At 37.9% G+C, this 26810-nt stretch overlaps 1 protein-coding gene across 4 annotated transcripts; it reads left to right on the plus strand.

Moving 5' to 3' along the window:
• The first annotated feature begins 726 nt into the window (after window positions 1–726).
• Window positions 727–25839, plus strand: PTPDC1 (protein tyrosine phosphatase domain containing 1). Of its 4 annotated transcripts, none has more exons than XM_049826682.1 (10): window positions 727–765; window positions 13504–13596; window positions 16353–16524; window positions 17313–17393; window positions 17616–17734; window positions 18506–18643; window positions 19329–20536; window positions 21266–21451; window positions 23447–23557; window positions 24386–25838. In XM_049826682.1, the coding sequence occupies exons 2-10, from the start codon at window positions 13512–13514 to the stop codon at window positions 24500–24502; spliced, it is 2217 nt and encodes a 738-aa protein (XP_049682639.1). In that variant the 5' UTR covers window positions 727–765; window positions 13504–13511; the 3' UTR covers window positions 24503–25838. The 4 variants fall into 4 exon arrangements, with proteins under 4 accessions (XP_049682639.1, XP_049682638.1, XP_049682640.1 ...); XM_049826681.1 differs by lacking the exon at window positions 727–765 and adding an exon at window positions 7540–7719; XM_049826680.1 differs by lacking the exons at window positions 727–765; window positions 13504–13596 and adding an exon at window positions 14607–15784 and having other exon boundaries at window positions 24386–25839.
• The last annotated feature ends 971 nt before the right edge of the window (window positions 25840–26810 follow it).

Here is a 26810-nt window from a genome sequence, read left to right on the forward strand (position 1 = left end):
AGTAAGCCTCTCACAACCCTAACCCATGTCTGTATTGCATCTCTTCACCGCTGACACTAGATCCCTTAATGAGTAAGATACAACACGACACACACGGTAGTTAGCTGGAGCAGAGGCCTTTCAGGGTGTAAATGTTAATCTGCCCATCAGCTGCAGGGCACAATTTACCTGAAAGGGAAGAAACTGTCTTTTGAAAATTTTCAATTAAGTCTCCAAACTTTAACCACTCGAGAGGATCAACGGCTCACGACGACGCTAAAAACATTAAACCGTGTCAGTAAATTTATTCGCTATTGTTTTGTGTAGTTCTCGGTGTGCGGCAGCTACAAGAGACCCAAGGCCTGGCTCCCGCCTAGCCCGGGCCGGGCGGGGGCGGCTGAGGGGGACGCCGATCCCTTACGCATCTCCGATTCGGAAGAAAACGAGCGATCTTTGATAACGCGGGCGTCCCGCCGCAGCTTTCAGGAGGCAGCCAAGTTCTCCCTCAGGCATCTCTCCTCAGCGAGAGAAGGCGTGCGCTCGCCCCGCCCGCCTCCGTGCCACGCCGCCGGTCCCCACACCACGCCGCCTGTCCCCACGGCGCGGCAGCCCGGGGAAGCGCAAGACGAGCCGGGCCGGCGGGAACCGGGCCAGCTGGGGAAGCCCCGGCCGAGCCGCCGCCCTCCCCTCAGCCCGCTCCCTCACAGCGGCGCATGCGCCCGCCGCCAGCACCGCCTTTCCCCACGCCGGGCGGCGGAGCGGCGGCCTGACGCGGCGGGAGCCAAGGTGGGTCCGGCGCCGTCTCCGCGCCCCTGCTCGCAGCGGCGACCGCCGCCCCGCTCGCCCCCTTCTCCTCCGGCCCGTCAGGGTCGTCCCGCTCCCGCCGTTCCCCCGGGGCCCGCCCCCGTCGCCATGGCAGTGCGGCACGCCCGGCGGCGGCCTGGGGCCGCGCGGCCGCTCCGCGGGGCAGCGGCCATTTCACGTCCCCGGCGCCCCGAGGGCTCCTGCCCCGGGGAGACGCGGCTGCTCGGGCGTTCCCTCGGCTACAAGGCCTCGCCCGCCGGGGTGGGGGAGAGCGGCGGCCCTGGCCGCGGGGGGCTGCCTCATCCCGCCCTGGCCGCCCCCCCGGCTGAGGTAAGCGAGAACAGTGTGCTCAGCACGGACAAAAAAGGCTTAAACCACGCTTCCTTAGCGAGGGAGTTTAGGTTCTCCGGCAGTTCCACGTTCGGTGCCTCGGTGACATCCAGAGTAGAGGCCCTCCATTAAGAAATTAACACCCACAGACACCCTCTCTCTGCCCCCCAACTTCCCGGCCTTCCGAGGGGTGGGAGCTGCCCTGCTCCCTCCGGGGTGACTTGCCCGGCACTAACAGTTTTCAGAGGAACGACCTGTAACTGCTGGAGGTAGGACCGTTAAGATAATTCAGCCCTTCCTGACAGCATTTGCTAAATAATACTGCGGGATTTAACCTTCGCCAAGACGAACGTCAGTCAGGGAATGAGAGAACTGTAAACGCAGGGGAGCGCGGCTTCTGTAAGTGATGGTGGCGATGCAAAGCGGCTTCCCGCTTTGCAGGAGTATTTTCATGTTTCGTAGCAGTACCCTACCTCTAATCATCACTTACTCAGTCACCTTCAAAAAACGCAGCTCAGTCAGTCCCCTTTGGAGTTGAAAAGGCAGACATGCCTATGGCATATTCTTCAGTCCAAACACAGGATAGTAATTTTTAGATGTAGCTATTACTGCTTTTGCCAACAGACTAACTATACTCTTCAGTAGATAAACAAACTGAGGAAAGATTACCTGGTATGTTAGTAATCTAGACTTCCGTGTTTTCTCTTTACACAGCTCACTTGCTTTTCTGTTGGTAGAAAGAGCCATGTTTTCAGGAGGCCTGCACCTTAATTAGTAAAACTGAGCCCATCTGTGGAGTAATTAAGCCCAAAAGAATATGTACAAAATAAATTTAAATATTTGCAATTATGTGTTGCTTGAAAGCATTTTTCCAACTCTTATTTTCATCAGTAGTTTGTGTGAAACATACATGGACCCACATGTGTAAGACAAGAAAGACTAAGTAGGTTAGGGAGACAGTCTTCAGGGCCAGATGCTGCAAAAATACCACCTCAGAGATATAATTAGCAGTGTAATCCTCTTGTGATTGCTTGGGTGGCAGCATAAACCGATCTGAATAGTGTTTCTTCTACATGTTTGAGTAAATATTTTACTTCTTCATAAAGCCAATGATACCATTATGAGTATTTTTTTATAACAGTAGTAAAATTACAAATGAGAGGAGTAATGAGTAGAAATTGTGAAATCTGACATGGATGAAGCTAGTTGCTGGGAAGGAATATGCTACAGATAACATAAAGAGGATTGCAAGTGCTCAGATAAGGTGCAAGATTGCTTGTGTCTTTTAGTACTAGCTAGCAAATATATTCCCAGTTTCTGGCAATATATTCCCACTTTTCTCAATGGCGAGTATAGTTTGCTGGTTTACTTAGATTTTTCTTCCGGATAGTATATAATTCAGAATTCAAGACATACATGTTTAAAGAGGCTTAGTTCAACTAGGCAAGGCGAGTTTCTCATTTACTTCACCAGGTGACTCGGAAGGGTCCCTGGTTGGGTATTTTTCTGCCATGCTGCAGAGGCTGCTCAGCTAATGGCTACCCAGAACTGGATGGCTGTTGCTGACTGCTGGCCTCAAAGTGCTCAGCCAGTTCACCTGTACAGGGTAATTAATACCTGTAACTCCTTAAAACAAGTACATTTAAAAATGAACTCGGTTCTTTCCTGTTACCAGCACGTACAGTTAAAGACCACCTGCCTCGTTTGAAGCAGTTCATTGAAGGTCCTTTCCCTCCATCTGAGGAAGGGTGCTGCTCACAACAAAGCTCTGCGGGAATTCCGAGCGCCTCCGAGCTGCAGCTGCCCACGTGAGGCACCATGCCTGTGGGCTCATGATCCTCCGCCATCTGCAGTGACACAGTGACTCCCTACTCCGTTCTCAGACACATTTCCTAGGCGTAGATTTTCCATCTCTTTGTGAAACAAGGTTCAGACTCTGGAATTGCTTAAGCAAATATACAACAAAACCCAAATTACTTCTAAGCTTGTATTCTGTGGGTTTTTTTTTTCAAGAAAACACAGAAATCTGTAAATATTTTTACTCCTGATCTTGGATGTTGTTGAAAATAAGAAAAACACATAAAAACATACCTATTTCCTCAATTTTCTCTCTACTCTGGAGTTTTTCCTGGATTTAATCCTATCACAGGAACATGAGGGAGATACACCCACCTGCAACTCTTGATCTCTGGCCACTTGCATTAAATTCCTTTGACCTCTTTGGTTCTTCACTCAAACAGTTCCCTGTGTTACAGAGCTTGACCATTTTGTTCCTTAGCAAAAAGCACATGATAAAATGCATAAAAGGATTGGCTACCTTAGAGCTACTTCATTTTCTTAAAATTTCCTCCTTTCCTTTACCTAGTCTGCCATTTTTGAACAGTTAAGTTTTATTGTGCAAAAACTTGACAACTGTTCTGCATACCCACAGCAGGTCTAATGTTTCTTAGAAATTATGTGTACATTAAACAGTGCTTTTGCAAAGGTCATCCCAAATTGGCTTAATATATGGTAGCTCTTCAGAAGTTCTGAAATTTATGAAAGAAGGATTTCTTCCTAATTTCTGTTTTCCAACAACTTGACATTTGCCAGCTATTTCAAAGACAGAGCTACCAACCAATAGTAGACCGTTACTGGATGAGGGTTTTGCAGCTATATGGATACCGCTGTGTCATGGATGCAGAAAATGAGCTATCTCACAAAGCAGAGCTAGACGGTGTTGCTATAGCTCTCCTTTCCTTTTTTATATCTATATCTAGTTAAGTTGTGATTTTTCTTTCATTTTAAAGCCGGTGGCTAAAAAGAGGTTCTAGACTATTTTCCTAGGCTTGTAGTCACCTTTTGCATTGCAAGTCCGTTGAATGACCTGTAAATAATACTTGACACAATTCTTCAGTTTTAGAACTGTCTTTTGAATTGAAATCTTCATATTACTATGCTGCCTTTACCTAGCATTTCACTACATTTCCATTTTATAATTTATTGGCATTTTTAGCTAACAGTGGAAGAAACAGGAAAAAAGAGACTGTTGGAAGTACAGATGATGAAAGAGGACAGGGATCACAGGTGGGCTGCTGCTCTGGGATCTCATTAAGCAGCTAAACATGTATTTATCTCAACAGTGACACTGCTGGTGCAGTTGAGGTCTACCAAATATAGGCTTTGACCGTGCTTTTGTGATTGATTTGCAGTGGTGCTGCATTATGCTTAAGGGGCAGAAATATATATTAAAAAAAACCTAAAGGCAAAAACTTACAAAAAGTCTTTAATAACATTCATACAGTTCTAAAGTTACATAAAACTAAAGCATTCCCTGCAATGTTTCAATACAAGCTGAAAATAAAGCAACATTAATTGACTTTCATTATCCAAACTATGAGAAGAGCAAAAAGCAAAAGGTGAAGCTGGAAATGTCCAAAGCCAGCTAGGAATCTAAATACATAGTTTGTACTAAAATAAAATTAACCTTAAAGTAAATTAGGTTTAGTAAACTTGTAAGTTTTGGGATAATTTGATGTTTTGATTCTGTCTATATACCAATGAAAACAGTGCAGTCTAAGCAATGTCAAACATTTTAGTTGCATCCAGCTCCTTATGAGACAATTTGGACAGTTTTCTACGTGCATAATCTGATAAATTAGTACCTAAGGTCATGGGACAGGTGGATTTGCTAAGTCCACTGTAAAGTAGCCATGAGGCAGCCCATGCAGTGCAAGAGAAATAAGCTGCCAGAAGCCTAGTGATCCTGTTATACTTACCTAAAAAGCTTTTTAGTATCTTTAAATGGCAGTCATAGTTCAATAGAATTTTCTCCATTTTGTTTAAATAGGAAAATGCCAAGCCTAGAGAGATAAAAATTATTAGTTTAGTCACTAGCATCCCACCTACTCTGTGTGTTTTTTCCTTGGAAATGGCAAATTATTTCAGCCTAATGGTTAACTCCCCCAAAAAGTCATCCTCAGCACAAAGCCTTGTCTTGACAAAAATATGATGACATAGCCTGTTTGAACAAACATGTTGGCACCAATTCCTGGAACTAGCTAAACTTTGCAAATCACTAGAAAAAAATCAGTTCTTCAGCTGAATAAACTGCCATTAATACCAAAGAGTACGAATGTAGGAAGAGATTTAAGGGACAACTCAGCAAACCTCTGACACCTACAGATTGATACAGCAGAGTAGTGGGCTGTTGCACCGAGAATCGAGGCCATCCAAGAATTAAGCCCCCTCTGGAATCAAATAGGTAAATAGTGTTGTTATATTATTGATATGAAAATAAACACTAAGTTTGTCAGTGACAGCTTCTCAAATGTGAGCATTTAGAACTTTCCCCAAAAGACTATGCTTATATTAAGAATTTAATTTAATTAATATTTCTTAATTATCCAAAGCTGCTCTTTGTTCTTTAGTCAACTAAAAGAAAAATACTAACTTCCTCCATTTCCTCCTACAAAACGTTTTACCAGATGCTCCATTTGTTTAACACATTTTTTGTGTGCTGATGCTTGAAAAATGTGTCCCTTTACTCATAATTCTTAGATTTTGATTTCTAGAGCCACTTCTGTAATGACTACGAACAATGCGTGACGAAACCAAGAAGCGATGCTGCTATGGGGCCGTGTTACTTGTGCAGGGATCTTCAGAGAGGGAGTCTGTCAGTGCTTGATCTGACTTGGGAGTCGACTAGCCCTGCCTTGAGCAGGATGTTGGACTAGCTGACCTCCAATTCTTTCTGCCCTGCATTTTCCATGATGCTAATATGGGTTCCTGCTGAAGGTCTTTAATTCCCAGGAAGTCAACGCTGCATTCTGCAGGGTCTCTAAAGCAGTGACGTGCTTTGGTTACTGCTTGGGGTCCACCCTCACAAACACCTAAGTGAAGGAAGGCATAATTCTGTGTGCTTACAGCCTGGCATTGAACAGGGCTGCTGGAGGCAGTGGGGGCTGTTCACCAGTTCTTGTCACACAGGGACCCGCAAGGATCAGTGTTTTGGAGGTTTTGAGCCCTCCAGTTCCACCCGTAGGCTGGGGAAGCTGTGTGCGCTTGGCACCTTTGGAACTGAAACTGCTACCAACATACTAAAGAAAGATGTGCAACGTAGGATTTTAGGCTCCACTATCTGTTCAGGTTTTTAAGTACCTTAGTGTGTTTTCCAAAATTGTGTGCAAATCTTTGAAGCCCTATTTGTATTTAAGGGTTTTTTTGTACATATATACATGTACATACATGTATATAAAAATGATGTTTGCTGTTTACTAAAATGACTGGATGCAGTTTAGTTTATGCGTGTGATTTTTTTTTGTCCCTGCAAGATCAGTAAGAAACTAGATGTGTAATTTTAAGGACTACTTTGTTAATTTGTCTCTGTTCTCAGTAAATTCATTATTTTATAGAAAAGTAGTTGGATTTTTCTTCCTTCTGATTTTTATTAGCAGTATACAGCAAAAACCTGACTACAAAATTATTTCTGAAAATTAACAAAACAATTTAGTCCTATTATATGCTCCATCTGTGTATTGGCCAAAATTAAGGCAGGTCTTCAGCTGAGATGATGTTTTTGGAATTGGTAAGGTTGTTGGCATCAGACTTGAGTAGTCTCCTGTAGCTTGCCCTCCTTCCTTGTTTAAATAATACACATATCCTAGCCACAGAAGCTGGCACAAATATTTTGTTTCTAAATAACTGGGAGGCATTTTTAATGATTAGCAGTGAGTAGCACTTAATTAATGCTAGGGATTTTTTAATAAGACATGCAGGGAAGTATTGGAAATAGAAGAAAACCTTTTTTTTTGTCAGCTAATATTTAGTGATTGAAATTGATTTAGTAAGATAGAATAAGATATTGTATCCTATTTTATGTAGCTTGTTTTGTTACTTTATTTATCTAGTATTTAGTCAAATCAACAAAATCTTTGCTTTGGTTTTTAGTAGATTACATCCTTTACATTCAGATGAATTTGTTTTTGTTATGGTTTTGAGATACTACATTTAATGCAGTTAATTTATACTCAGTGTAAATACTTCAATGACATTCTATGCTTTATTGGGCTAGAAAAAAATGTTTTGTTCTGGTTGTAGCCACAGATAGCAATGAAACATTTATCTCAGATTTTCTTTTCATGGCATCTCAAAATTAATGTATCAGTTTAACTGTGATTAACGTAACTTCACAAAGTTGTCTTACAGAGATGTGTGTAGTTTGATGCATGTAGACACACACACATACATATATTTGCTTGAGGCTGGTAATAGGAAAATGAGGTGAACAGAAAAAAAGGAATGGAAGACTCAGTTATTAAAACATCAGGTTGGTGTGGCCTGTTTGCCTCAATCCCTTTAAAATCTAGGCAGACACAGAAAGCAGTTTATGGGATGATTATCTGCATAGTCTGTAAGGCACTCCCCATACAGTCTTAAATTAAGAAAAGATAGTTACTGGCTCTTCCCAGATTACCATCACGAATCCAATTAACTACAGGAAATACCGTGGCAACATTATTCAGCTTCTCTTCTGTATAATGTGAATTCCCTGCGACGTATTTCTTGTAGTTGATACTGCAGCAATGAAGGGGTCAACAATCACTCGTTCTTTTTGCAGGGTAACAGGTAAGGTATTAAATTGAAATTATTGAAACTGTTAAAACTCATGTAAATTTTTGACTATGAGACTTAAAAATAATTCCTCTAACTTGCAGAGTTCATTTTTAAACTTTTCTACTTCTGAATGCTGTTAAAATGCATTACTGACAATATTTCATTCTTCTGTATGTAGTCAGTCTTACAAGTCTGATAGCCTCAGAGTAAACATGATATTCATGATCAAGAATATCTGAGTCACCAGTTTTGTTTGGAGAACAGTTAATATATTCATTTTATACCATCTCCTTTATAATTCTCAATAGTAATTACTGGCTGTCAGACTGTTCAAGGTAGTTTAAAATAACTTCTGTTAACCATTGACATAACACTACCACAGAAAGCTGACTTAAATTAAATAATATGAATCAAGTCAATTGGTAGACCTGTCCATCAGTTTAGCTTGCAGCTTCTTCCTATTTATGTCAAAAAAGCTATGAATAGCAAATACTGAATCACCAGACCAACACCTACATAATCTTCTAATGAATTACATTCTTTCATCTCTTTTGTACGTGAAAGCAGTTACAGTCATTTGTAAATATCAAACTTAATGATTAAATGACATTCACCTTTTACTAAAACAGATGGGGAATTTTTTTTTCCCGGAGGGCGAGAAACACATATAGAAATAACAAATCAGGTCTGGTTGTGGTCCCAGTGAAATCACTGGAGTTTTAAAACAGCTGTAGTATTGTTCTGCTGTGTAAATTACATACAACTAAACTATACAAAAACTTGTTTTAATTATTACCTTGTCTTTTCTCTGTCCTATATCTCTGTGGTTTTTTTTTTCCCAATTTTTCCATGTTTGCTTATAGGTAGGAAACATTTCAAATAAGCCTGCAGAATTGAGGTGTGTGCCTACTGAAATATGTGTGCTCAGTGCTAAACTGCCTTCAAGACTTCTGTTAATTGTAGCTTAAGTATTTCTGAAATATCTGTCAGCGAGCTTTTTTACTGCTATATACATTAGAACAACAGCCTTTGCATTTTGTTTCAGTATTCATAATAATCAAGTTTAACAAAACCCAGTTATCTACAATTTTTACAAAACTTTAGAAATAAATGCTTTGTTATTCCTGGCAATGTTAAAATTAGATAGTCTGTTGTAATTCAAAACAAGATTTCATTTACCAATGCTTCCTGTAGAAGTGACTAACTATGTCTCAGCAAATTTAGAAGATTTTTCTGTTAAAAACTCTCATGATCTGTCAATCTTAAAACATCAAATTTAAAGCCTAGAGACCAAGTTATAATTTAGCAGGTCTTAACCATGTCATTAAATATAAAGTCGTCCTTACGCTATTATATTTTTGCTTAGTCCTAGTTATCTAAGTTAGCTTTAGTTATCTATCTAAAACATCTTAATTAGTGCAGTTTACAGAACTTTGCATTTTGGCAATGAAACTTTATCCCATATGATATTACATTTACACAAATACCCTGTTGATTTCTGTGGTACTGCTCACAAAAGCAAAGCTTCATAGGAAGACGAGTACCTGTAGAATAAGGCCACGGAGTAAATTTTAGAGCTGTTACCTGAGTGCTTAGGTACTAAGCTAACATGGCCCCTACCTGTAGTCTGTAGTCAACTATGTTCCTTTAAAAATTTGGGTAGTGGGTAGTTACTTACATGTGACTGCAACAGGGAGAAAACAAATTCACTTTAGAAGAAAGAAAATAGTAAAAATAACCTCAAAATTTTATGTGACAGGCATAAGCATCAGCATTTGCCTATATTGTATGAATATATTTGAGGTTTAAAATAACTTTTCTCATACACTGATATTTTAAAATTGAAAACTTATCCAAGATTTTTTCACGTTAATACATAAAATTAATCTTTTAAAATGTGTGGTCTGCTGTTGTATTCTTGTTTACCAAATCCACACAAATCTGGAGAGATGGGACCTCACTATTAGTAGATCATTCCACAGAAATGCAGTGGGGAGCTTTACAATGGGATTACTGTTCCTGCTGGCAGCTGAACTGCTCCAACTGGAATCGTTCCAGTCTGGAACGCAAGCTCTTCTCTCTGTTTTGAAAACGTGTTCTGAAGTAAAAGATAGTAATTGCATCTATTAAATAACCATCTTAATTGCTAAGTTAGAGTGAGACCAGCATCTTCTTGCCTAATCTCTTTTTGGCTATATAATCGTTTTCTGGCTGCTAAAACATTAGACATTGCTCCTTTCTCTCATTTCATTCTGGAGCAAAAATTCAGCTTACTGACTGGAAGCCACTGCTTTCCAAATCCTGAAATACTAAAAAGGAATCTTCCTTGTTACCAGGCAGTGACACCTAAGCCAGTTGCTAATTTGCTAACCCCATTGCTGCCATCCTGCAGCCTGCTCGTGTCAACCAGTAAGGTATGCCTCCTTTACACTCTTCCTTTGTAAATCTGCCCATCATTTAGTTGCAGAACCTGCTTTGTTGTGGATCCCTGATCTCCCAGTTGTCCTACTTGCTGCATGGCACTTTACTCAACCTGTAACTTTTCAAAGAGCAGTGCTTTTATTCCAGAGGAAATGGATGTGGACAAGAGGCTGCTTCACTCCTTGAAAGTGGAAACAGAGTGATCTCACCTATGACAGCGCAGCATGCTTGCACTATTTCCTCTGCAAGAAAGTCACCTCTCTGCATGTATGAAGCAGCGAGTAGGACTTGACAGCTGTCGTGCTACCAAATGCAACAAGTGAATCAACGGTGCAACCGACAGGAAACAAGAAATGTTCTATCCTTTCTGTTAGGAATTGGTCTGCTCAAAAGTCAAAAAACCCCTCCCACCTCAGAAATACGTACAGACATCAAAACAAGTATAAAATCCACACCTGGAGGGGACCTCTTGAAATATCTCCCTTAGTGCTTGACATCTGATGGTGTATCATGATTTCAAGAGGCCCTTGTTTCCTTGGGCGATGTGGTACCGCTATTTACTTCAGTCAGCCAACAACAGAGACATTATTTTTACTATGTTTTGGTTTCATTAGCTGTGTTGTTTATGCACGCTTAATGACATTGCTTCCTATGATAAAACATAAAGAGATGGAACATCACCTGAAACACCATTCCATTTCTTAAACTGGGAAACAGGGATTAAAAGACCAGCTGCTTTGCTGTCATGGCAATAGAAATGCATGTCAGAGATAATGGAGCAGATCTGATTAAGGTGGTATCGTGATTGTCATGTGACTCCGTTCCCTCAGATAGCTGATGAGGACCATGACCTGGAATAATGCTCCAGGCTTGTTTTTTTCTCCAGCATCTATCAAGCGTTCACGTAAGGAACAAAATGCTGAAGAGGACCTTTTAAAAACTAAGAATATCTGGTACATAGAAGAATCAGGAGAGAGTTGTTTATTTTACCCAAGCGCCATTTTTATGTTTAGCACTCTCTTTATCTGTGCAGGAATACAATACCCCTCTCCAGTAACATCAACACTGAAATAGTACTTCCTGTCCTAATTTACAACATTTTATATCTGTTCAAGGGAGTAAACGCTTCACTCTGTGAAGTGATTTGTCACAATCTTACTTAACTTTTTTTTCGGAAATAAGCATATGGGAATTGCTCACATTGATCACGCTGTGCAATTTAAAATACCTGTTAGGAAGTAAATTTAACAAACTGAAAGACACACAGACAACATATTTAAGTCAGTTGGAGCTGCCTGGTTATACAGAACAGAAAATATGGATTTGGTATATCTTCTGAAATAAAATTGAGGGAGGTCTAATTTGTTACAGCAAATAAACACATTGCTTACCTCTGCCATTTAGAACAACCTTGCTAGTATTTTGTAATACTGTAGGTATATATCTTCTGCATTAATCTTCATCTCTTCCCTTTTCAGTTAAGAGTCCTTGTCACCCTGAATTCTGGTTTAAAAAAAAGGAAAATAGTTTTAGATGATAGAAGTATCTCTGATATTTAATCTCATTTCTTCTAACACTTGAGTACAAGGAAATAGGAAAACTAAATAGTCATACTGGTGGTGGTTCTGCTGCCCATATGAGACATGTCTTTTTCAAATGCTTGTGTATTGTCTGGACAAGCTGAGAAATAGAAACCAACAGTTTTTTGTTAATTCAACTCTATTAATGCTAAAAAGAATTTCTGGGGATAAAATAAAGTTATTTCTTTAGCTACAGAGTTTCCTCTGATCATGAAAGCCATCCCTTACTGATTTCAAAGTACACTGAAAAAAAAAATAGAGCTTTTGGAGCCGCTCCAAATAGAATGCAATTATATGCAAGTATTCCTGCCTGTTAAAGGATTGACTTTTAAAAGTGCAGAGTCAGATGGTCAAGTAGCTGAGTAGAAAATGCTCCAGATACTTTTTAATCTTCATTAAGAATCATCTTAATTCATATTCTTATTAATATATTTACATTAGAAATGCATTTTTGAGCATCACTGAAGTTTCAGAAGGCCTTTTGGCTTTCACAGACAAATGTAATTCTCATCTTTTTGAGGTGACTGATACAGCAGTATTAAAGGGTTATTAATGTGTACGAGTATTCTGTTCCCTCCTTTAAGCATCTTGAAAAGGACAGAGCTGCACCAGGTGGCTCTGTGGAATAATGTCCACTAGCATTGTTGGAAGAATAATTTATTCAAGTATGTGGTAGATAGTGTAATATCCGAATGAATGAAATTCTATTTGAATCTTTTTAAATATTTACTTTAAAAAACAAATATATAGAATTATAGATAAAAGGTGGACAATGAACAGCAAGCAGGTCACACTTCAACACAGCACAGGACTGTTATACCACCTAATCCCCACAATGTTTTCTGGTTTTGGTTTTGGTTTATTTTAGCAAATCTGTCTTTTAAAACACTATTTATGCTGCTGAATCCTAATACTGGTTTTGCAGAATTTAGGACCTAAGGTTTATCTATTTAGTAAAGTTTCTATAGTTATACATACAGCAGAGACGTACTTAGTTTGGTATTAAAAGAATGCTTCTTTCTTATACTTGCAACTATTTTCCTACAGACATAAGAGAAACAGAATGGTAATCTTATACTGGGTAAGAATTTCCACTCAAGATCCATGTAAATGGTTTATTTAAACATCACAGTGACTGATTAATATATTCACATTTACAGCTTTTCTTTAGCTTTCTTTTTGTCGGATAGAAGGTCTTCAGAGCAGGACTTACCTTGTATTAGAAGTTATATTAAAGCATGAGAAAAAACTGTTTTCTGCTTAGACAGATTCTTGCGTTCAGTTTTCTTGTTAGAGAATTGTCATATATGTGACTTCAGACTTGGCCAACAGACCATAAACAGGGAGCAGAGGGAAGAGAAGGCGTATAATTTGTGGACAGTCTGTTTGGCAAGTATCAACTAAAATCTAAATGGTGTGATCTAGAAATCATGCTGCCATTATAATATTATTAGCTTTGCTGAAACTTACTTTTAAGAATTCGAGAAAATCAAGATGGCATTACATTAAATGCTTTCAGTTGAGTGATTCCTGTCCATATAAAACACACAGTTATAAAGTACATAATCAGCCAAACTCTGGAGCTTGAAATGCACAATCGACTAAACTTTGGATTGCTAGGACAGACAGCAAAGCTCTTGAATTTTGAGATGACTGCACACCAAAAAGAAAGTACAGTCCATGTCTGACTGCCCAAATCTTAAGCCTTGGACAACTCTATACCCAGCTGCCAGGTACTCAGCATTTTTGAGCTTCTGTTGTAGATTTTCAGTGAACATACTAATTTTTTTAACAGGTACTGCAATGGCTGCAGGAGTTTTGCTGCAAAATGAACTACCGTATTCTTCGTTGCTAGAGAGCAGTCTATATCTTGCAAATATGAGTTCAGGTAACAATTTTTCTCTGATACGCCATTCATAAAAAATGCTTAGAGAAATTCTGAAAAAAAATATTTTCCATAGAAAATTAAAAAACTCAGAAATATTATCCCCAATAATAAACATAAAATGTCTCTAACAAAAGCAAACTGCATTATTTTATCATCACCACAACGTGTTAATATGTTGAGCTTTTTTCTGTCATATTGTCAGATCTCTTAATTGAAGAAATGTGATTTTTGTGTTCAGAAACTGCCTAGCTCTTTGAAAATACAAACACACCTTCAGCAAAACTCCCCTTTCTAATAAAGTATTTAAACTCTTATAGGATGTAATTCTTTCTTACTATTTTGGGTAAGTACTTGCAAATCCTGCTGGATTCAGTAGGAAAATAATGATGTGCAGCATTTTATTTTGCTCATTTCTGGCTCTACTATCATTTGATATACACTGAAGAAAAGTTTTCGGGAAGAGAAAGAGGAAAAGAATTAAATATAAGAAAGCAATATAATTAATTAGAAAACATTTTTCATGTTTCTTGGATATAGGTAGCACTTGTAATAGCAATCTCCTTTTTCTTCCACTCCCCTCCAAAAGGCATATTTAAATATTTCCTCACCTTTTGATACCAGCTTTAATGCTGAATTAGAATAGTAAAGAGTTTTGAGACAACAGCTAACAGAGTCAGCTTTAACATTTTCCTTTTCTCATACAACATCACTACTGATGTTTCAGGCCTGGTATCTACAGCTAACCTTAACCACATCTCCTTAAGAGCCAGGGTGCAGTATTCAAAATTCAGTCACTTAATTCCTATTCAGTACCTAGAAGAAACAGTAGATTTTTGCCTGATGAATTTTTATCAGAAGAGAGCTTTCTCTTAGACAGATTCCTCTGTAAGAGTTACTTGTTTTGTAGTACAAAAAGAAACACAGACTGAAAGACATATACTATCTTTAGGAAAATGCAATGGGATTAATTTGCTTATTGAACAAAGTTATGGTGGGTTTTCTTGATTTCTCCAGTCTTTTTTGTTAACGTGCAGTCTAATGCACAGACAATGGGATGACACAAAGTTTTTTTTTGCCATTGGTATAGTCTGTCCTCCACATGGTTGCATGAGAATTTTGTGCTTTTGAGTGTTGCAGTCTTTCTGGCCAGCTCATTCTCCTTCTTGGCACACTGGAAGCAAAGTGGGAGGCAATTTGCTACCTAATACCTACCTTCAAAAGCCTAAAGCACTCAACTGATACATCTCCTCCTCCCCATAATCTGCTTTATCTCAGTCTGTAGGGCTAACAGCTTTGCTTAATAAAAAAGCTGTGCCCTGAAAAAAATAAGCCTTTTGTTTTGAATAACGAATTGTGTTTTGTTAGAAGATATGAATGGTCCAGAGCGAACAGTCTACAATTCATCATGTACTGAACCATTTCAGTAGGAACACACTAATCCCAATCATTACAGAGCTAATGATGCATTTTGGAGCAACTAAGTGGAGGAGGAGAGGTGGTTGTGGAATGTTAAACCAAGAGGTGGGGGAGTATAATGTACTTACAGATTTCTCAGGAAGCAGAGCCTCCAGCTACATTTTGATTGTTCTTTTGAATTTAGTATTTTGTGTCTTAGCAAGTTCTGAATGCATGTTATTTACAACTAACTAAATACTTGCATTGTTTATGGAAAATGTTTTGGTTGTTCCCAGTCCGTTTTCAAAATTATCTGCTTGAAATGCAACTATTTTCATCAAGCAGCAGAACGGTTTGTCCCAAACAGACTCAATTCCTATAGAATGGAGCAGCCCAAGGATAACTGGCAGCAGCGCCTTCATTGTTAGTTACTATGGAGACAGCTCAGCCCATGCAGACTAGCTGCTGGAGCATGCAGAAGGATGCACAGCTCTCCTCAACTTGAGCGCTGAGCAACTTGGATTTCTGATCAGTGCGTCCTCAGCAGCCTTCCTAGACAGTATCCGGGGCTGGTCAGTCATGCAGGGTTCACCCCGAAGGCGTTCAGCAGTGAGTATTTTTAGCAACTTTTTCCAGGGTCGGAGGCATTCTTCCTCCGATCCCCTTCTTCGCATAATCCAGAGGCGCCGGAGCTCAGTTGTAGAGGTACTCTCATCATCGACTCACCGGGTTATGGTGGCGGTATCGTCTCTGAGCCCTGAGGAGCTGGATGCAACTTTTCCTGAAAAAAAAAGTAAAGTACTTTTCATTAAGACTGTTGTCAGTTCCGGGTATTTTCTCAGTATTAAATTAATATACTTTTGCTCTGTTAGATATGTTTTTTATATATATATATATATGCATAAAATACTGGGTTTAAGATTTTTTTTCCTGTATTTTATATTTTGTTCACTGGTTCCTTATTCAAGGATTAATATATGCTTTTCACTCTAATAGCTTGGTTAAAAAGAATAGATAAAATAGAAGCACACATTCACACATACACCAAGTATACGGCTAAGTATTTTCAATTTCAGGTGGAAGAGGACTGTGACATTTTTTAATGTTGCAAAGGATATCACACACCTCTAACTTAATGAGAAAAAACAGTTACTGTGAGAAAAAACAACTTCTGCAGTAATGCAAGCAATTTTTCCCCCTCAGAATTCTTAGTTTAAGTCTGTGTTGAAAAATGAGCCTTAAATATATGTTTCATATATTTATGCTGTTTGTAACTTCATCAATTTAAGGTTGAACTGATACTTTTAAGGTGGACGAATTTCTAAGCTGCCTTACTAAATCTGTTTTTGCCTGTGTTCTAGGAAGTTCAAGGCGTCCGACAGCAAAATACACTAAAGTAGGGGAGCGCCTTCGCCATGTCATTCCTGGTCACATGCAGTGCTCAATGGCATGTGGTGGACGTGCTTGCAAGTATGAAAACCCGGCTCGATGGAGTGAGCAGGAGCAAGCCATTAAAGGGCTCTACTCTTCTTGGTAATAAGCAGCATTTACTCTCACTAAATGTAACTGCATCGATTGTATTTATTAAAAGAGACAATTCAAAGGAAAATAATGAGGGTTTTTTAGATCAGCTACTGCTAAGTATGAAACTTAATGATAACTTGATTCAGAATTACAGCTTGAACAGTAAACCATAATGGCTGTTGTACATAGCCCAGTAAAGATGAAAGATTTCTGTTGACTTACAGTAATTTTGGTTCAGATCCAAAAGAATAAATACCTATCTGTCATGAATTATTAAAAAACTACTCTGGGTTATAGACAGTTCTTGCTAAGGTTTAAAATGCAAATTAATTAAAATGTGTTCATAATAGAATTTAAAAGTAAAAACATTTACTGAAGAGGAAATAATGCATGTGTTCAAAAGCATATTCATATGCAGTAATAGTCACATGAAATGTATCTTTACATTCTTACTGATTTTTTTGTAACAGCAAATGCTATTCAGAAGCATACAAAACTTGAAGGGCCAAACAGAGATCTGAGTCCAGATTTCTATTAAAAAAAAATTTTTAGTATGTTCGTTGTCCTGACATTTAAACATTTTCAGTAATGGTCTTTTGGTATGTCATATCTGTATCAGCTTAACAAGATTTATCACTAACATGATATGATAGTAGAATTTTTTGAGAAATAATTTCTAGTTAATCAGCAAGGTATTTCTGTCTTTCTTGAATATAACATAGTATTCTTATTTTGGTAGATTCATACCCAGGAAATTATTAATAACAATATTATTATCTACTTTTCTAATTTCTCAGGATAACAGATAACATACTGGCTATGGCTCGACCCTCAACAGAATTAATTGAAAAGTACAACATTATTGAACAGTTTGAAAGGTAACAAATTTAGTCATTATTTATTGTACGTATTACTAGTGCAATTCCTGATACATTTTCTCTTTCAACATAGATTTGGATTGTTGATAAAGATCCTTTCATTTTAATGATATACAGGTAAAGATTTATTGCCTGCTAAGAATAAATGTGTGTTTCAGAAAATAAGGGATAATGAGATTTTGGCTGCATATAATACTTTGACTCATCCATTCCTTCCTTAAGATGTGGCATAAAAACCATAATTAACCTTCAGCGTCCTGGGGAGCATGCAAGCTGTGGAAATCCACTGGAACAAGAAAGCGGCTTCACCTACCTTCCTGAAGCTTTTATGGAGGCTGGAAGTAAGTTCACTCCTGCTGCTGTTCCTCATTAATTATTGATTTTGGCACTTAAAGATGTTTTTACTTGAATTCTTGTGTGTTAAAAGCAGCTATGTAAGAAGTGTTGCACAAAATGTGATGTAAACATGAAACTTGCCAAATATAATCAAGAGAGAATAACACATTATTGAAGATCATATATATGTAGAATGAGATGGAGATTTTATGTTCAGGTGTTCAGAGTAAAGAAAGGACAACAGCTAGTTAAAGTTTTCTTCTTCTTCTGAGTTCACAATTATATAATACATTAATGGTGTTTCAAATTCTGGTAAAATTCATGTTTTCTATCTAGACAAAGGTTATTTCATTTGAGGACATCTGTATTGATGGTATTTTTGTGTTTTCATATTATGGTGAGACAAGAAAAAGTGCTTCTGTAAGTAACAGCTTTTTACTGAAGAACTGCTTTTATTTCTAAAAGGAAAAAAATACCCTCTACCTATATATAGCTCAGTAATTTTTGTATGAATCACTCAGTTTTGTTACACCTTTTACATTCTAGCAGAACTTCAGTTTGACAAATCTTTGCTAGCTTCATGTATTTATCAAATTTCAATAGCAAGCGTACACTGAAAGAGGAAAATAATTTCTTGCAAACAATATGTAGTCAGATTCTAAGATCCATTATGCAATTTTAGTACTATCATTTATTAGTCATCTCTCCTCTGCATATAGTACTGAAAATTTCATATTTGGTACGGCAGAAAATAACTCACTCTCTTTTTATTTTAGTTTATTTTTATAATTTTGGATGGAAGGATTATGGAGTGGCATCTCTCACTACTATACTTGATATGGTAAAAGTCATGGCTTTCGCCTTGCAGGAAGGGAGGGTAGCTGTTCACTGTCACGCAGGACTTGGTCGGACAGGTATGTGCTCTACCTTAAGATCAACAGAACCGTTTCTCTAAAAATGCAAGACAGTCTCTGGTTATAAATTATTAATAATTTGTTTAGATTCTATATAATTGAAAAATGTACATCTATAAAATGGTTAAAATTGTTAAACAAATTTGTGAAAATTATCTGAATGGCTAGAGGAGATCAGTTTTAGTATATTAAAAACAGAAGCCTGTAAGTTTAGAAAATTTTTGAATTTGTATAATAATTCCCTGTTACATTCAAATGGGACAGCTTCTTTTTGGTGGGAAAAATTCACATAGTGCACTTTCACAGTCCAGCATTTATTACATGTTTACAAACCTGCCACTCATTGTTAGATCAGGTAGTTTTGGTGGAGCAGCTAAAATTTCATTTACGTCTTTCAAGACCTTTTTGCCCATGTCCTTCCTGTAGAAGCCACCATTGCTCCTGTGTTCACAAATGATAGAACTCCTAGAGATGCTGTGGTGAGAAACTAGCTTTCACTGAACATGTAGTGAGAACGGGTTTACTATCCTGTGATCTAACCAATGCAACTATACTTAGGTAACAGCATCACATAATAGAGGGCATAAAGCCTGTATATTTACCTATATTTTTATCCTGTAGTTCCACTAAGTATTTGTTTTATTCTGATAGTTCTTCAACTAATGCTTGTCTTTATATTTTCCAGGTGTACTAATAGCTTGCTACTTAGTTTTTGCAACAAGAATGAGTGCTGATCAAGCAATTCTTTTTGTCAGAGCAAAAAGGCCTAATTCTATTCAGACTAGAGGGCAGTTGTTATGCATCAGAGAATTCACTCAGTTTTTGGTTCCTCTGAGAAATGTATTTGCATGCTGTGAGCCCAAGGCACACACAGTGACATTGTCCCAGTACCTGACCCGTCAGAGACATCTGCTCCATGGTTATGAGAGTAGGCATCTCAAACACGTGCCAAAACTTATTCATCTAGTTTGTAAATTGTTGCTAGACTTGGCTGAAAACAGACAAGTGATAGAGGCAGAATTGTTAGATATACCAGATCTCTCAGCTGAAATTGAAAAGACTGTTTCTCAGTTGGTGTCCACACAGCTAGATAGAGAACTCGCAAGGCAGGACAGTGATACTTCAGACTCCTCCCATACCCAGTCGTCTACTTTCGAGACCCAGGATTCTCTTTTCTCCCTGGGACATGACTGTGATCCTCTTTGGAAGAGAAGGAATGTGGAATGCCTTCAGCCTCTTACTCATCTGAGAAGGCGTCTAAGCTATAGTGAGTCAGATTTAAGGAGAACTGAGTTTCTTTTAGACCAAGGAGAAACTGCGTGGACAGTACCTGCTCAGATATTACTGTGCAACAAACTTAAGCAGAACAGTGGTGAGGAGTGTTCTGGCACAGGTGAACAAAAACCACAGTTGGATTTAAACAAAGAAGCATTAGTGCGTAATACATGCATGTTCTGGAGTCAAGGTAAATTTAATTTGGATGGACGAAAAGATGGATCCTCACTTCATCACAGAAGGATCTCTACCAAAGAAGTACAACGCAGCAGAACCTTTTCTTCAGGTCTAGCATCTATCCATAATACCAGGGAACCTGGAACACCAAGGCATAATTTTACCAATGAGATTGGTCATAGGAAAGACCACAAGACTAATATGTATAGCAGAAGAGTCTATGTCTCTGAGGACTCTGATTCTTCTTCTTCTTCTAAAGTGAACTTTTCAATTGGATATGAAAGCCAAGGTAGCAAAGATGTGTCAGAGACAATTCCACACATTGTTCTGCAGTCAGAATTAAGTTTGGAAGCCCGAAGAGTTTTGGCAGCAAAAGCACTTGCAGATATAAATGAATTTCTGGGAGAGGATGAAGTGAAGCAGAAGGTAGAAATGTGGCAGGTAATGTTTAACTTGATTCAATGTTATGGGCTCTGCATATTTCACCTAGGTTAATTCCTAGAATGGCAAAAATGCCACCATGTGCTTTGAAATGGCACATTGGGACACCAGTTTATACTGTGGTTCAGTAAATGATTGTATTTGTCAGTTATGGGCCAGTTCTTTCAAAAGCAAGCAAAATGCACCTACAAATTTTGGTCTCTAGCAGGAGGTTATAACATTGTTTCTGGTTGTGTTAATTCATTTTACTAACTAGTGAAAATTAATGCAGTTATCTGTGGTTGTAACTTGGCTTCTGGTACCATAAAGGTACTACAGGTTTTAAGGTAGAGCTGTGTTGTTTTTAATCAGTGCTTTCTCAGAACTAAACAGAGGATTCTATGTGTAAAAGTAGAAGAATTTAGTTGAAACTTAACTGCTTATCCTCAAACCCAAATCCTCCTAGCAACATTTGCTTTGAAGTTGGAGTCCAAAGCTGTTTTATGTATTCTAGTAGATAATTGGAAGGTTCTGAGCAGCACCATTTATGTCATTCTTCTGTTTTAAAGAATCATTGTATTACTGCTGATTAATGTTGATGCTTTGGAAAAAAATAGGCTTTTTTTTTTTGTAACTCTTAAGTCTTTTTTTGTTGGAACATAAGCAGACATGTACTGCTACAATCAAAAGAGAATGTTGGCAAAAGTAAATAGATGATGCATCTTCAGTTTTGTTTTGTTTTGTTTTAAGAAAGAACTGAATTCTCGAGATGGAGCTTGGGATAAAATCTGTACCGAGAGAGATCCTTTTATCCTCTGTAGCTTGATGTGGTCCTGGATAGAGCAGCTGAAAGAACCTATTGTATCCAAAGGTGATATTGACATGCTGGCAAAAAATTGCACAGAATCACAGGATGCACTTTACTTACTGAGAAAGGTAGATATTATATATGTCAATTTATTCTTTAACTGCCAAGTACGTTTTGTTATGTGTGTTAAAACTATTCATTTATGGCCTTTTAGGCAAGGGAATTGCACTTTTAAAAAGGCAACTTCAATCTCTCTAAAAATCAGAATGAGGATTATTTTGGTAATGAATACTATGAGTGGTAATCAATACTATGCTGATGAGTATTATAAGAAAATACCAGATACTATCTTTGAACACCATTCAGTAGAAGCTCAACTTCAGCATATTTCCCAGCAAATTCTGCAGTTTGAGACCCAGATGCAAAAATGAGGAACCTTTTCTCTGTGACTCGATGTATGGCTTTCCTTAATGTCACATCTGGCAGCTGTGCTTAATGGTTGTCATACTTGCTGTGCAAACATCTTAATCCATCAGCTTTGGAAGAGCTGGGGTAAGGAATAGGAAGAATTTGCCAGTTCAAGGAATCGGAAGCCAGGCCAAATTATTCTCCATAAATCAGAACTGTGGCCATCTGTATTCTGAAATGCCTGTGAAAAACAGGTACTTCTGATCCAAACTGTTAAATTGTGCTTTCCCCAAAGGGCTAGATGTGAGGTAAATTAAAAAAAAAATAAAAAATTTCTCTATTCTTGATCTCTTAATTACACAAATTCTTTTCCTAATTCTTTGGGAATTATTTGTTTCCAAAGTATTTATGAAGAAAATAGGGCCCCTTTTAACAGCCTCTAGATATCCAAGAATACAGCTTCTAATCAATAGGTGGTCAGAACTTTATGTGCAGTCACCATCTTCATGACATGACATTTGGAATTCCTGAGCTCATCTAAAAACATCATGTTTCTTCCTGAAGCATTCTTCCACTCTATCAGAGTTTTAACTTTCTGTTTGTATTAAATAAAAAATAACTGCTTGAGACCTGTTATAAATTAATGGAAAAGGAATAATAATTATGTTTTTTTTTAAATTTAAAAATATTAATTCTATCTTAACCTTACTTTATCCTATATTATTTCAGAATCACAGAATAGTTGGCAGGGACCTCTGGATATCTTCTAGTCCAAATGCCCTGCTCAAAACAGAATCAACTAGAGCAGGTTTCTTGTATGACAGATGCTCCAGTCCCTTAATCATCTTTGTGGCCCCTCGCTGGACTTGTTCTAGTATGTCGATGTCCTTGTACCAAGGACCCCAGAGCTGGACCCAGCACTCCAGATGTGTCACCTCCATTGACTGGCTGGCAACTGTCTAATGCAGCCCAGGATGCTCTTAAGCTGCCTTTACTGCAACGGGCTATTGCCGGCTCATGTTCAACTTTGTGTGCACTGGGACACCCAGGTTCTTTCCTGCCAATCTGCTCTCCAGCCAGTCAGCCCCTTATATGTACGGGTGCATATTTAGCTGCTCTTCCCAGAAATCCCTCAAGTTTTAATTTAATTTTCACTGTTAAGTGACATGCCAGTGTAGAGATCAGTCTACCTTGGAAAAGGGATGGGAACTAGCAGTCACAAAGATACTGTTGCTCAGTTTATGCATTCTTGCTGGCACTGCCCACGTGTCTTTCTACAAGCTTCCTTTAATGGTGAAGGAGACTTGGTAGGACAGAGATGCAGATCATCCTATGTTAGTTGGGGGAGGAGCCCTAAACATGCATTTTAGGCTGAAAAGATCAAATCTCACTTTTTCTATGCCAATTCACATGAATGCTACTGTTCGTGTAGGGGACCTTGAAAAATAAGTCTCCAGATGCTTGCCTGACCTCCTCGAAATTTCCAGAGCAGTTTGTGGTACACTACAAGAGAAGAGTTTCTCCCATCATGACTGAAGTAATTATGTAGAGACTCTTTACGCTTGTGAAAATTCCCTCCCCAAGTTCTACACCTGAAAGCTTCAATACAGGAAGGCACATTCTGATATTTAAACAGCAATTAATGAAAACTTAAAGTTAAATGTTTTTCATAAAAATATTTCTTCTAATGAGCTGCTGTTCCTTTTACCCACCAGGAACAGTGTCAGACTATCCTTTGTATTTTACACTGCGTGGTGAACTTGCAAATGCTACCAGCTGATGTGGAGGAGGCCTTACTTGCTCGTGCTATTAAAGCTTTCACTAAGGCAAGTAACCATTTGTCCATGACATCATATTTATTTATTTTAAATTATGAAGGATGAATCAACAGAGCAGGCCTCTGTGAGAAAAGTTACAATAATTCACAATTCATACTTAGTGTACTCATGCTTATCTATTTCAGAGTTTACATTTTATAATAATCAGCCTACAGAAAGCGTAGGAAATATTCTTAACAAAATTAAATTCTGTCACTACAGCCTTAATCCTTTAGTCTCATTTTTCTATTTCTGGATCACTGCCAATTCATGGACTTCTACAAATTAGGGAAAGGATAATTTTTAAGTGGTGAGAATAATTAGTCACTGGGAGTAGGTTACTAAAGGCTTTGGTAGATTCTGTACTACTTGGAGTCTTTCCATCAGATTAAATAATTTTCTGAAATGACATTGCAATTCAGTTATGTTTTGGGCCCTTAATACAGGGTGTGTGTAACTAACTTCTGCTTTTGGAATCATTTAATATCAGTGACAGGTAAAGCTTGCTGTTGCTGAGCTCAGAGCTGCTTTCTTCTCAGATTCAGCAGGTGAAATTATTTGAACAGAACATTCATCACACTGCTTCCTAATCTCTTGTAAGTCTACAGACATGTCACCTGTTAAAACAATCATGACATTTCTCCTTCTATGAGTTTGTTTTAATGTCTAGTCAGCATAAAACTGAAAATACTTAGCGTTAAGTACTCCATCAGGAAACACATACTTTCTTTGGTAAATCTTAAAACTATTTTTTTAAAAAAATGTTGGTCATCTACTCTGCATTTTGCTGTATGACATCCATTTAACAACTGAACTTAAATTTCTCCCTTTTATTAGACAAGCTTCGATTCTGAAAATGGACCATATGTTTACAATACCTTGAAAAAAGTATTTAAACAAACACTGGAAGAAAAAAGAAAAAATCTTAAGGAAGGAACAGAGAATCCCTCTTGATTTCTGCACAGCTATGCTGAAGAATTAGATGGGCCTACCAAATTATTTTGCATTTTCCAGCTACTGTATTTTCTGCTATCTGGCATGATTTACCTAACTTTAGGTAATAGTAGTTATTAACAAAGCATTTTATTTTTTAGAGGGCGTTTTAGTGGCAATTGTTCTACCTACACAGTTCTAAAGAACAGCTCCTGTGTGACCGTACTGTAGCATTTGGTTTCAGGTACTATGCTTTTATATTGTGAACTGTTCTCTTCTTTTCAGATGTATTTATTGATTTAGAAACCTCTGTCATTGGCAAGCAACATTATTTTCAAGTTACACAATTGCCATAAGTTCAGTGCCATGGTACACAAAGGTTTAATGGACTGAATTAATATTTATGTATTACGTATGTTTACATTGATGTTATTTGATTTTACTTTGCAGAAAATAAATATTGACTGAACTTATTAAACTCCTTTGCCTTTTAGAAATTTTAAAATAAGACTGAGAGTAATAATGAACAGATCTTGAGGTCTGCTATTGACAGCAGATAAATTTTTTTCTTTAAATCTTTTAAATAATTGTCACCAATGTGTTTCTAAAAGGTGTTGCAGTAGAGAAATACATTAAGTGTATTGAGTATTAAGTTATCAAGGCCTTAATTTAGACATTTTTGGCTGAGAAAGCTTTAAAGTGTTTTTAATAGAAAATTGATTGTGGCATTTTAAGTACTCTGATTAAGAGTAAAATTTTACTTTATTAGCTAAATTTTTACAGATCTTATTTTAAGTGAGAAAACAATTATCAAACCTTAATAAGGCTATCATTCTGTCTGTACTTACGTTCAGCAAAAACATGCATAAATAAGTGTAACGTAATAATACTTAAAAAAAATAATCAATGAAAATCTTATCATCTGCAATACACTTTGTAGAGGCATTTTTATCTACTAAGACAGAAACAACTGGGATATCATCATCACTGCAGTTTTTGATAACAACCTTAGGATTCGGACTGGAATGCCAGTTTGCAGGATTAACAGTTTATCCAGCTTGATATATTTAAGTAGTTCAACAGGAATCTGTCCCTTTTCCAAAATATTTTTATTCAGTACTGTGACTAGTATTTAGAGTTAAAAATAGACCAGTTTAAAATATATATAAATTATATTGCTTCAACTCTTAGATGATTATATATAAAATTCAGATCCAGACAAGTACTTTGGCAGAATCATCCTAAAGTAAGCACACTTGAAAGTAAAATATTGCATATGAATCACATACACAAAAGCAGCTTTGTAAAGAGGCAAGGCAACATAGCAAGCAGTTTAACATTAGCCAGCACACCTTAGCAGTCAGACTTAGGAATACTAAGATGCATTTGCAGATGTCTTAGTTTCCCATGAAATTATTTCAGTTTACTACAGTTAACAGCTCCGAACAGCTAGCACCAGTTCCTGGTATTATACACTTGGGGTGTAGAAACCAGCTCAGTATTGTTTAAATTGGTACAGTTAACAAGGACTTTTTAACATATCATTAGATCCAGCTAGAATAATCTTTCTGAAGTTAATGTCTGGTGTTGACATTTAAAAAATTACCTACATACTGTCCATGTAAATGGATATTGTAGAACTGTGTGCTTTTTTATTTAGTAAATTTTTGGTTCACTGACAAATGTGGTTGCAGTTATGGCCAAACTGGCCACCACATCTGATTGGACCCATCATGGGAACAAACAAAAATAGCCCATCTATTATATGGAAATGAATAACGAAACAATGAATAATCAAAATGAATAATCAAACTTACAAACTTTAGCAGCAGCCTGTTGATTAATTTGTGACCAAGGTGATGTAAATGCTTAAATAGCAAATACTCCTTTTCCTGATCACTTCCTCAGCACTAAACCTGATTCACAGCTTTGTGTGACAGCCTTGCAGCTGTGGGTTATGTGTGGGCAGATTTCTTTTTAGGCTCATCAGGAGCGCTGCCTTGTCGTGCTGACACTTCATCACCTAATCCTGCTGCAGCAAAACAGCCACGGGCTTGTGGCAGGTTGGGACAGGAGGACCCCCGCTAGCATCTACTGCCTTCTCTGTCCTTCCAGGAAATTCCTCTCCCATTAGGAGGTCACCTCAGTATCAGTAGCAGCTATGAAGCCCCCCCCTGCAACGGCTACTGCAGTAAGCCACAGAAAACATGTAATCACTATTGAGCCTTACCACGAAGTCATGTCAGAAGCGCAGAATCCTCGAACCCCCAACCATGCCATACAGGAGAAACCTCTCTGCTGCTGCAGTGCTGTCTCTCCCTTTAACATT

The sequence above is a fragment of the Accipiter gentilis genome, chromosome 23 (genome assembly GCF_929443795.1).
Source record: "Accipiter gentilis chromosome 23, bAccGen1.1, whole genome shotgun sequence".
NCBI classification, from domain to species: domain Eukaryota; kingdom Metazoa; phylum Chordata; class Aves; order Accipitriformes; family Accipitridae; genus Astur; species Astur gentilis.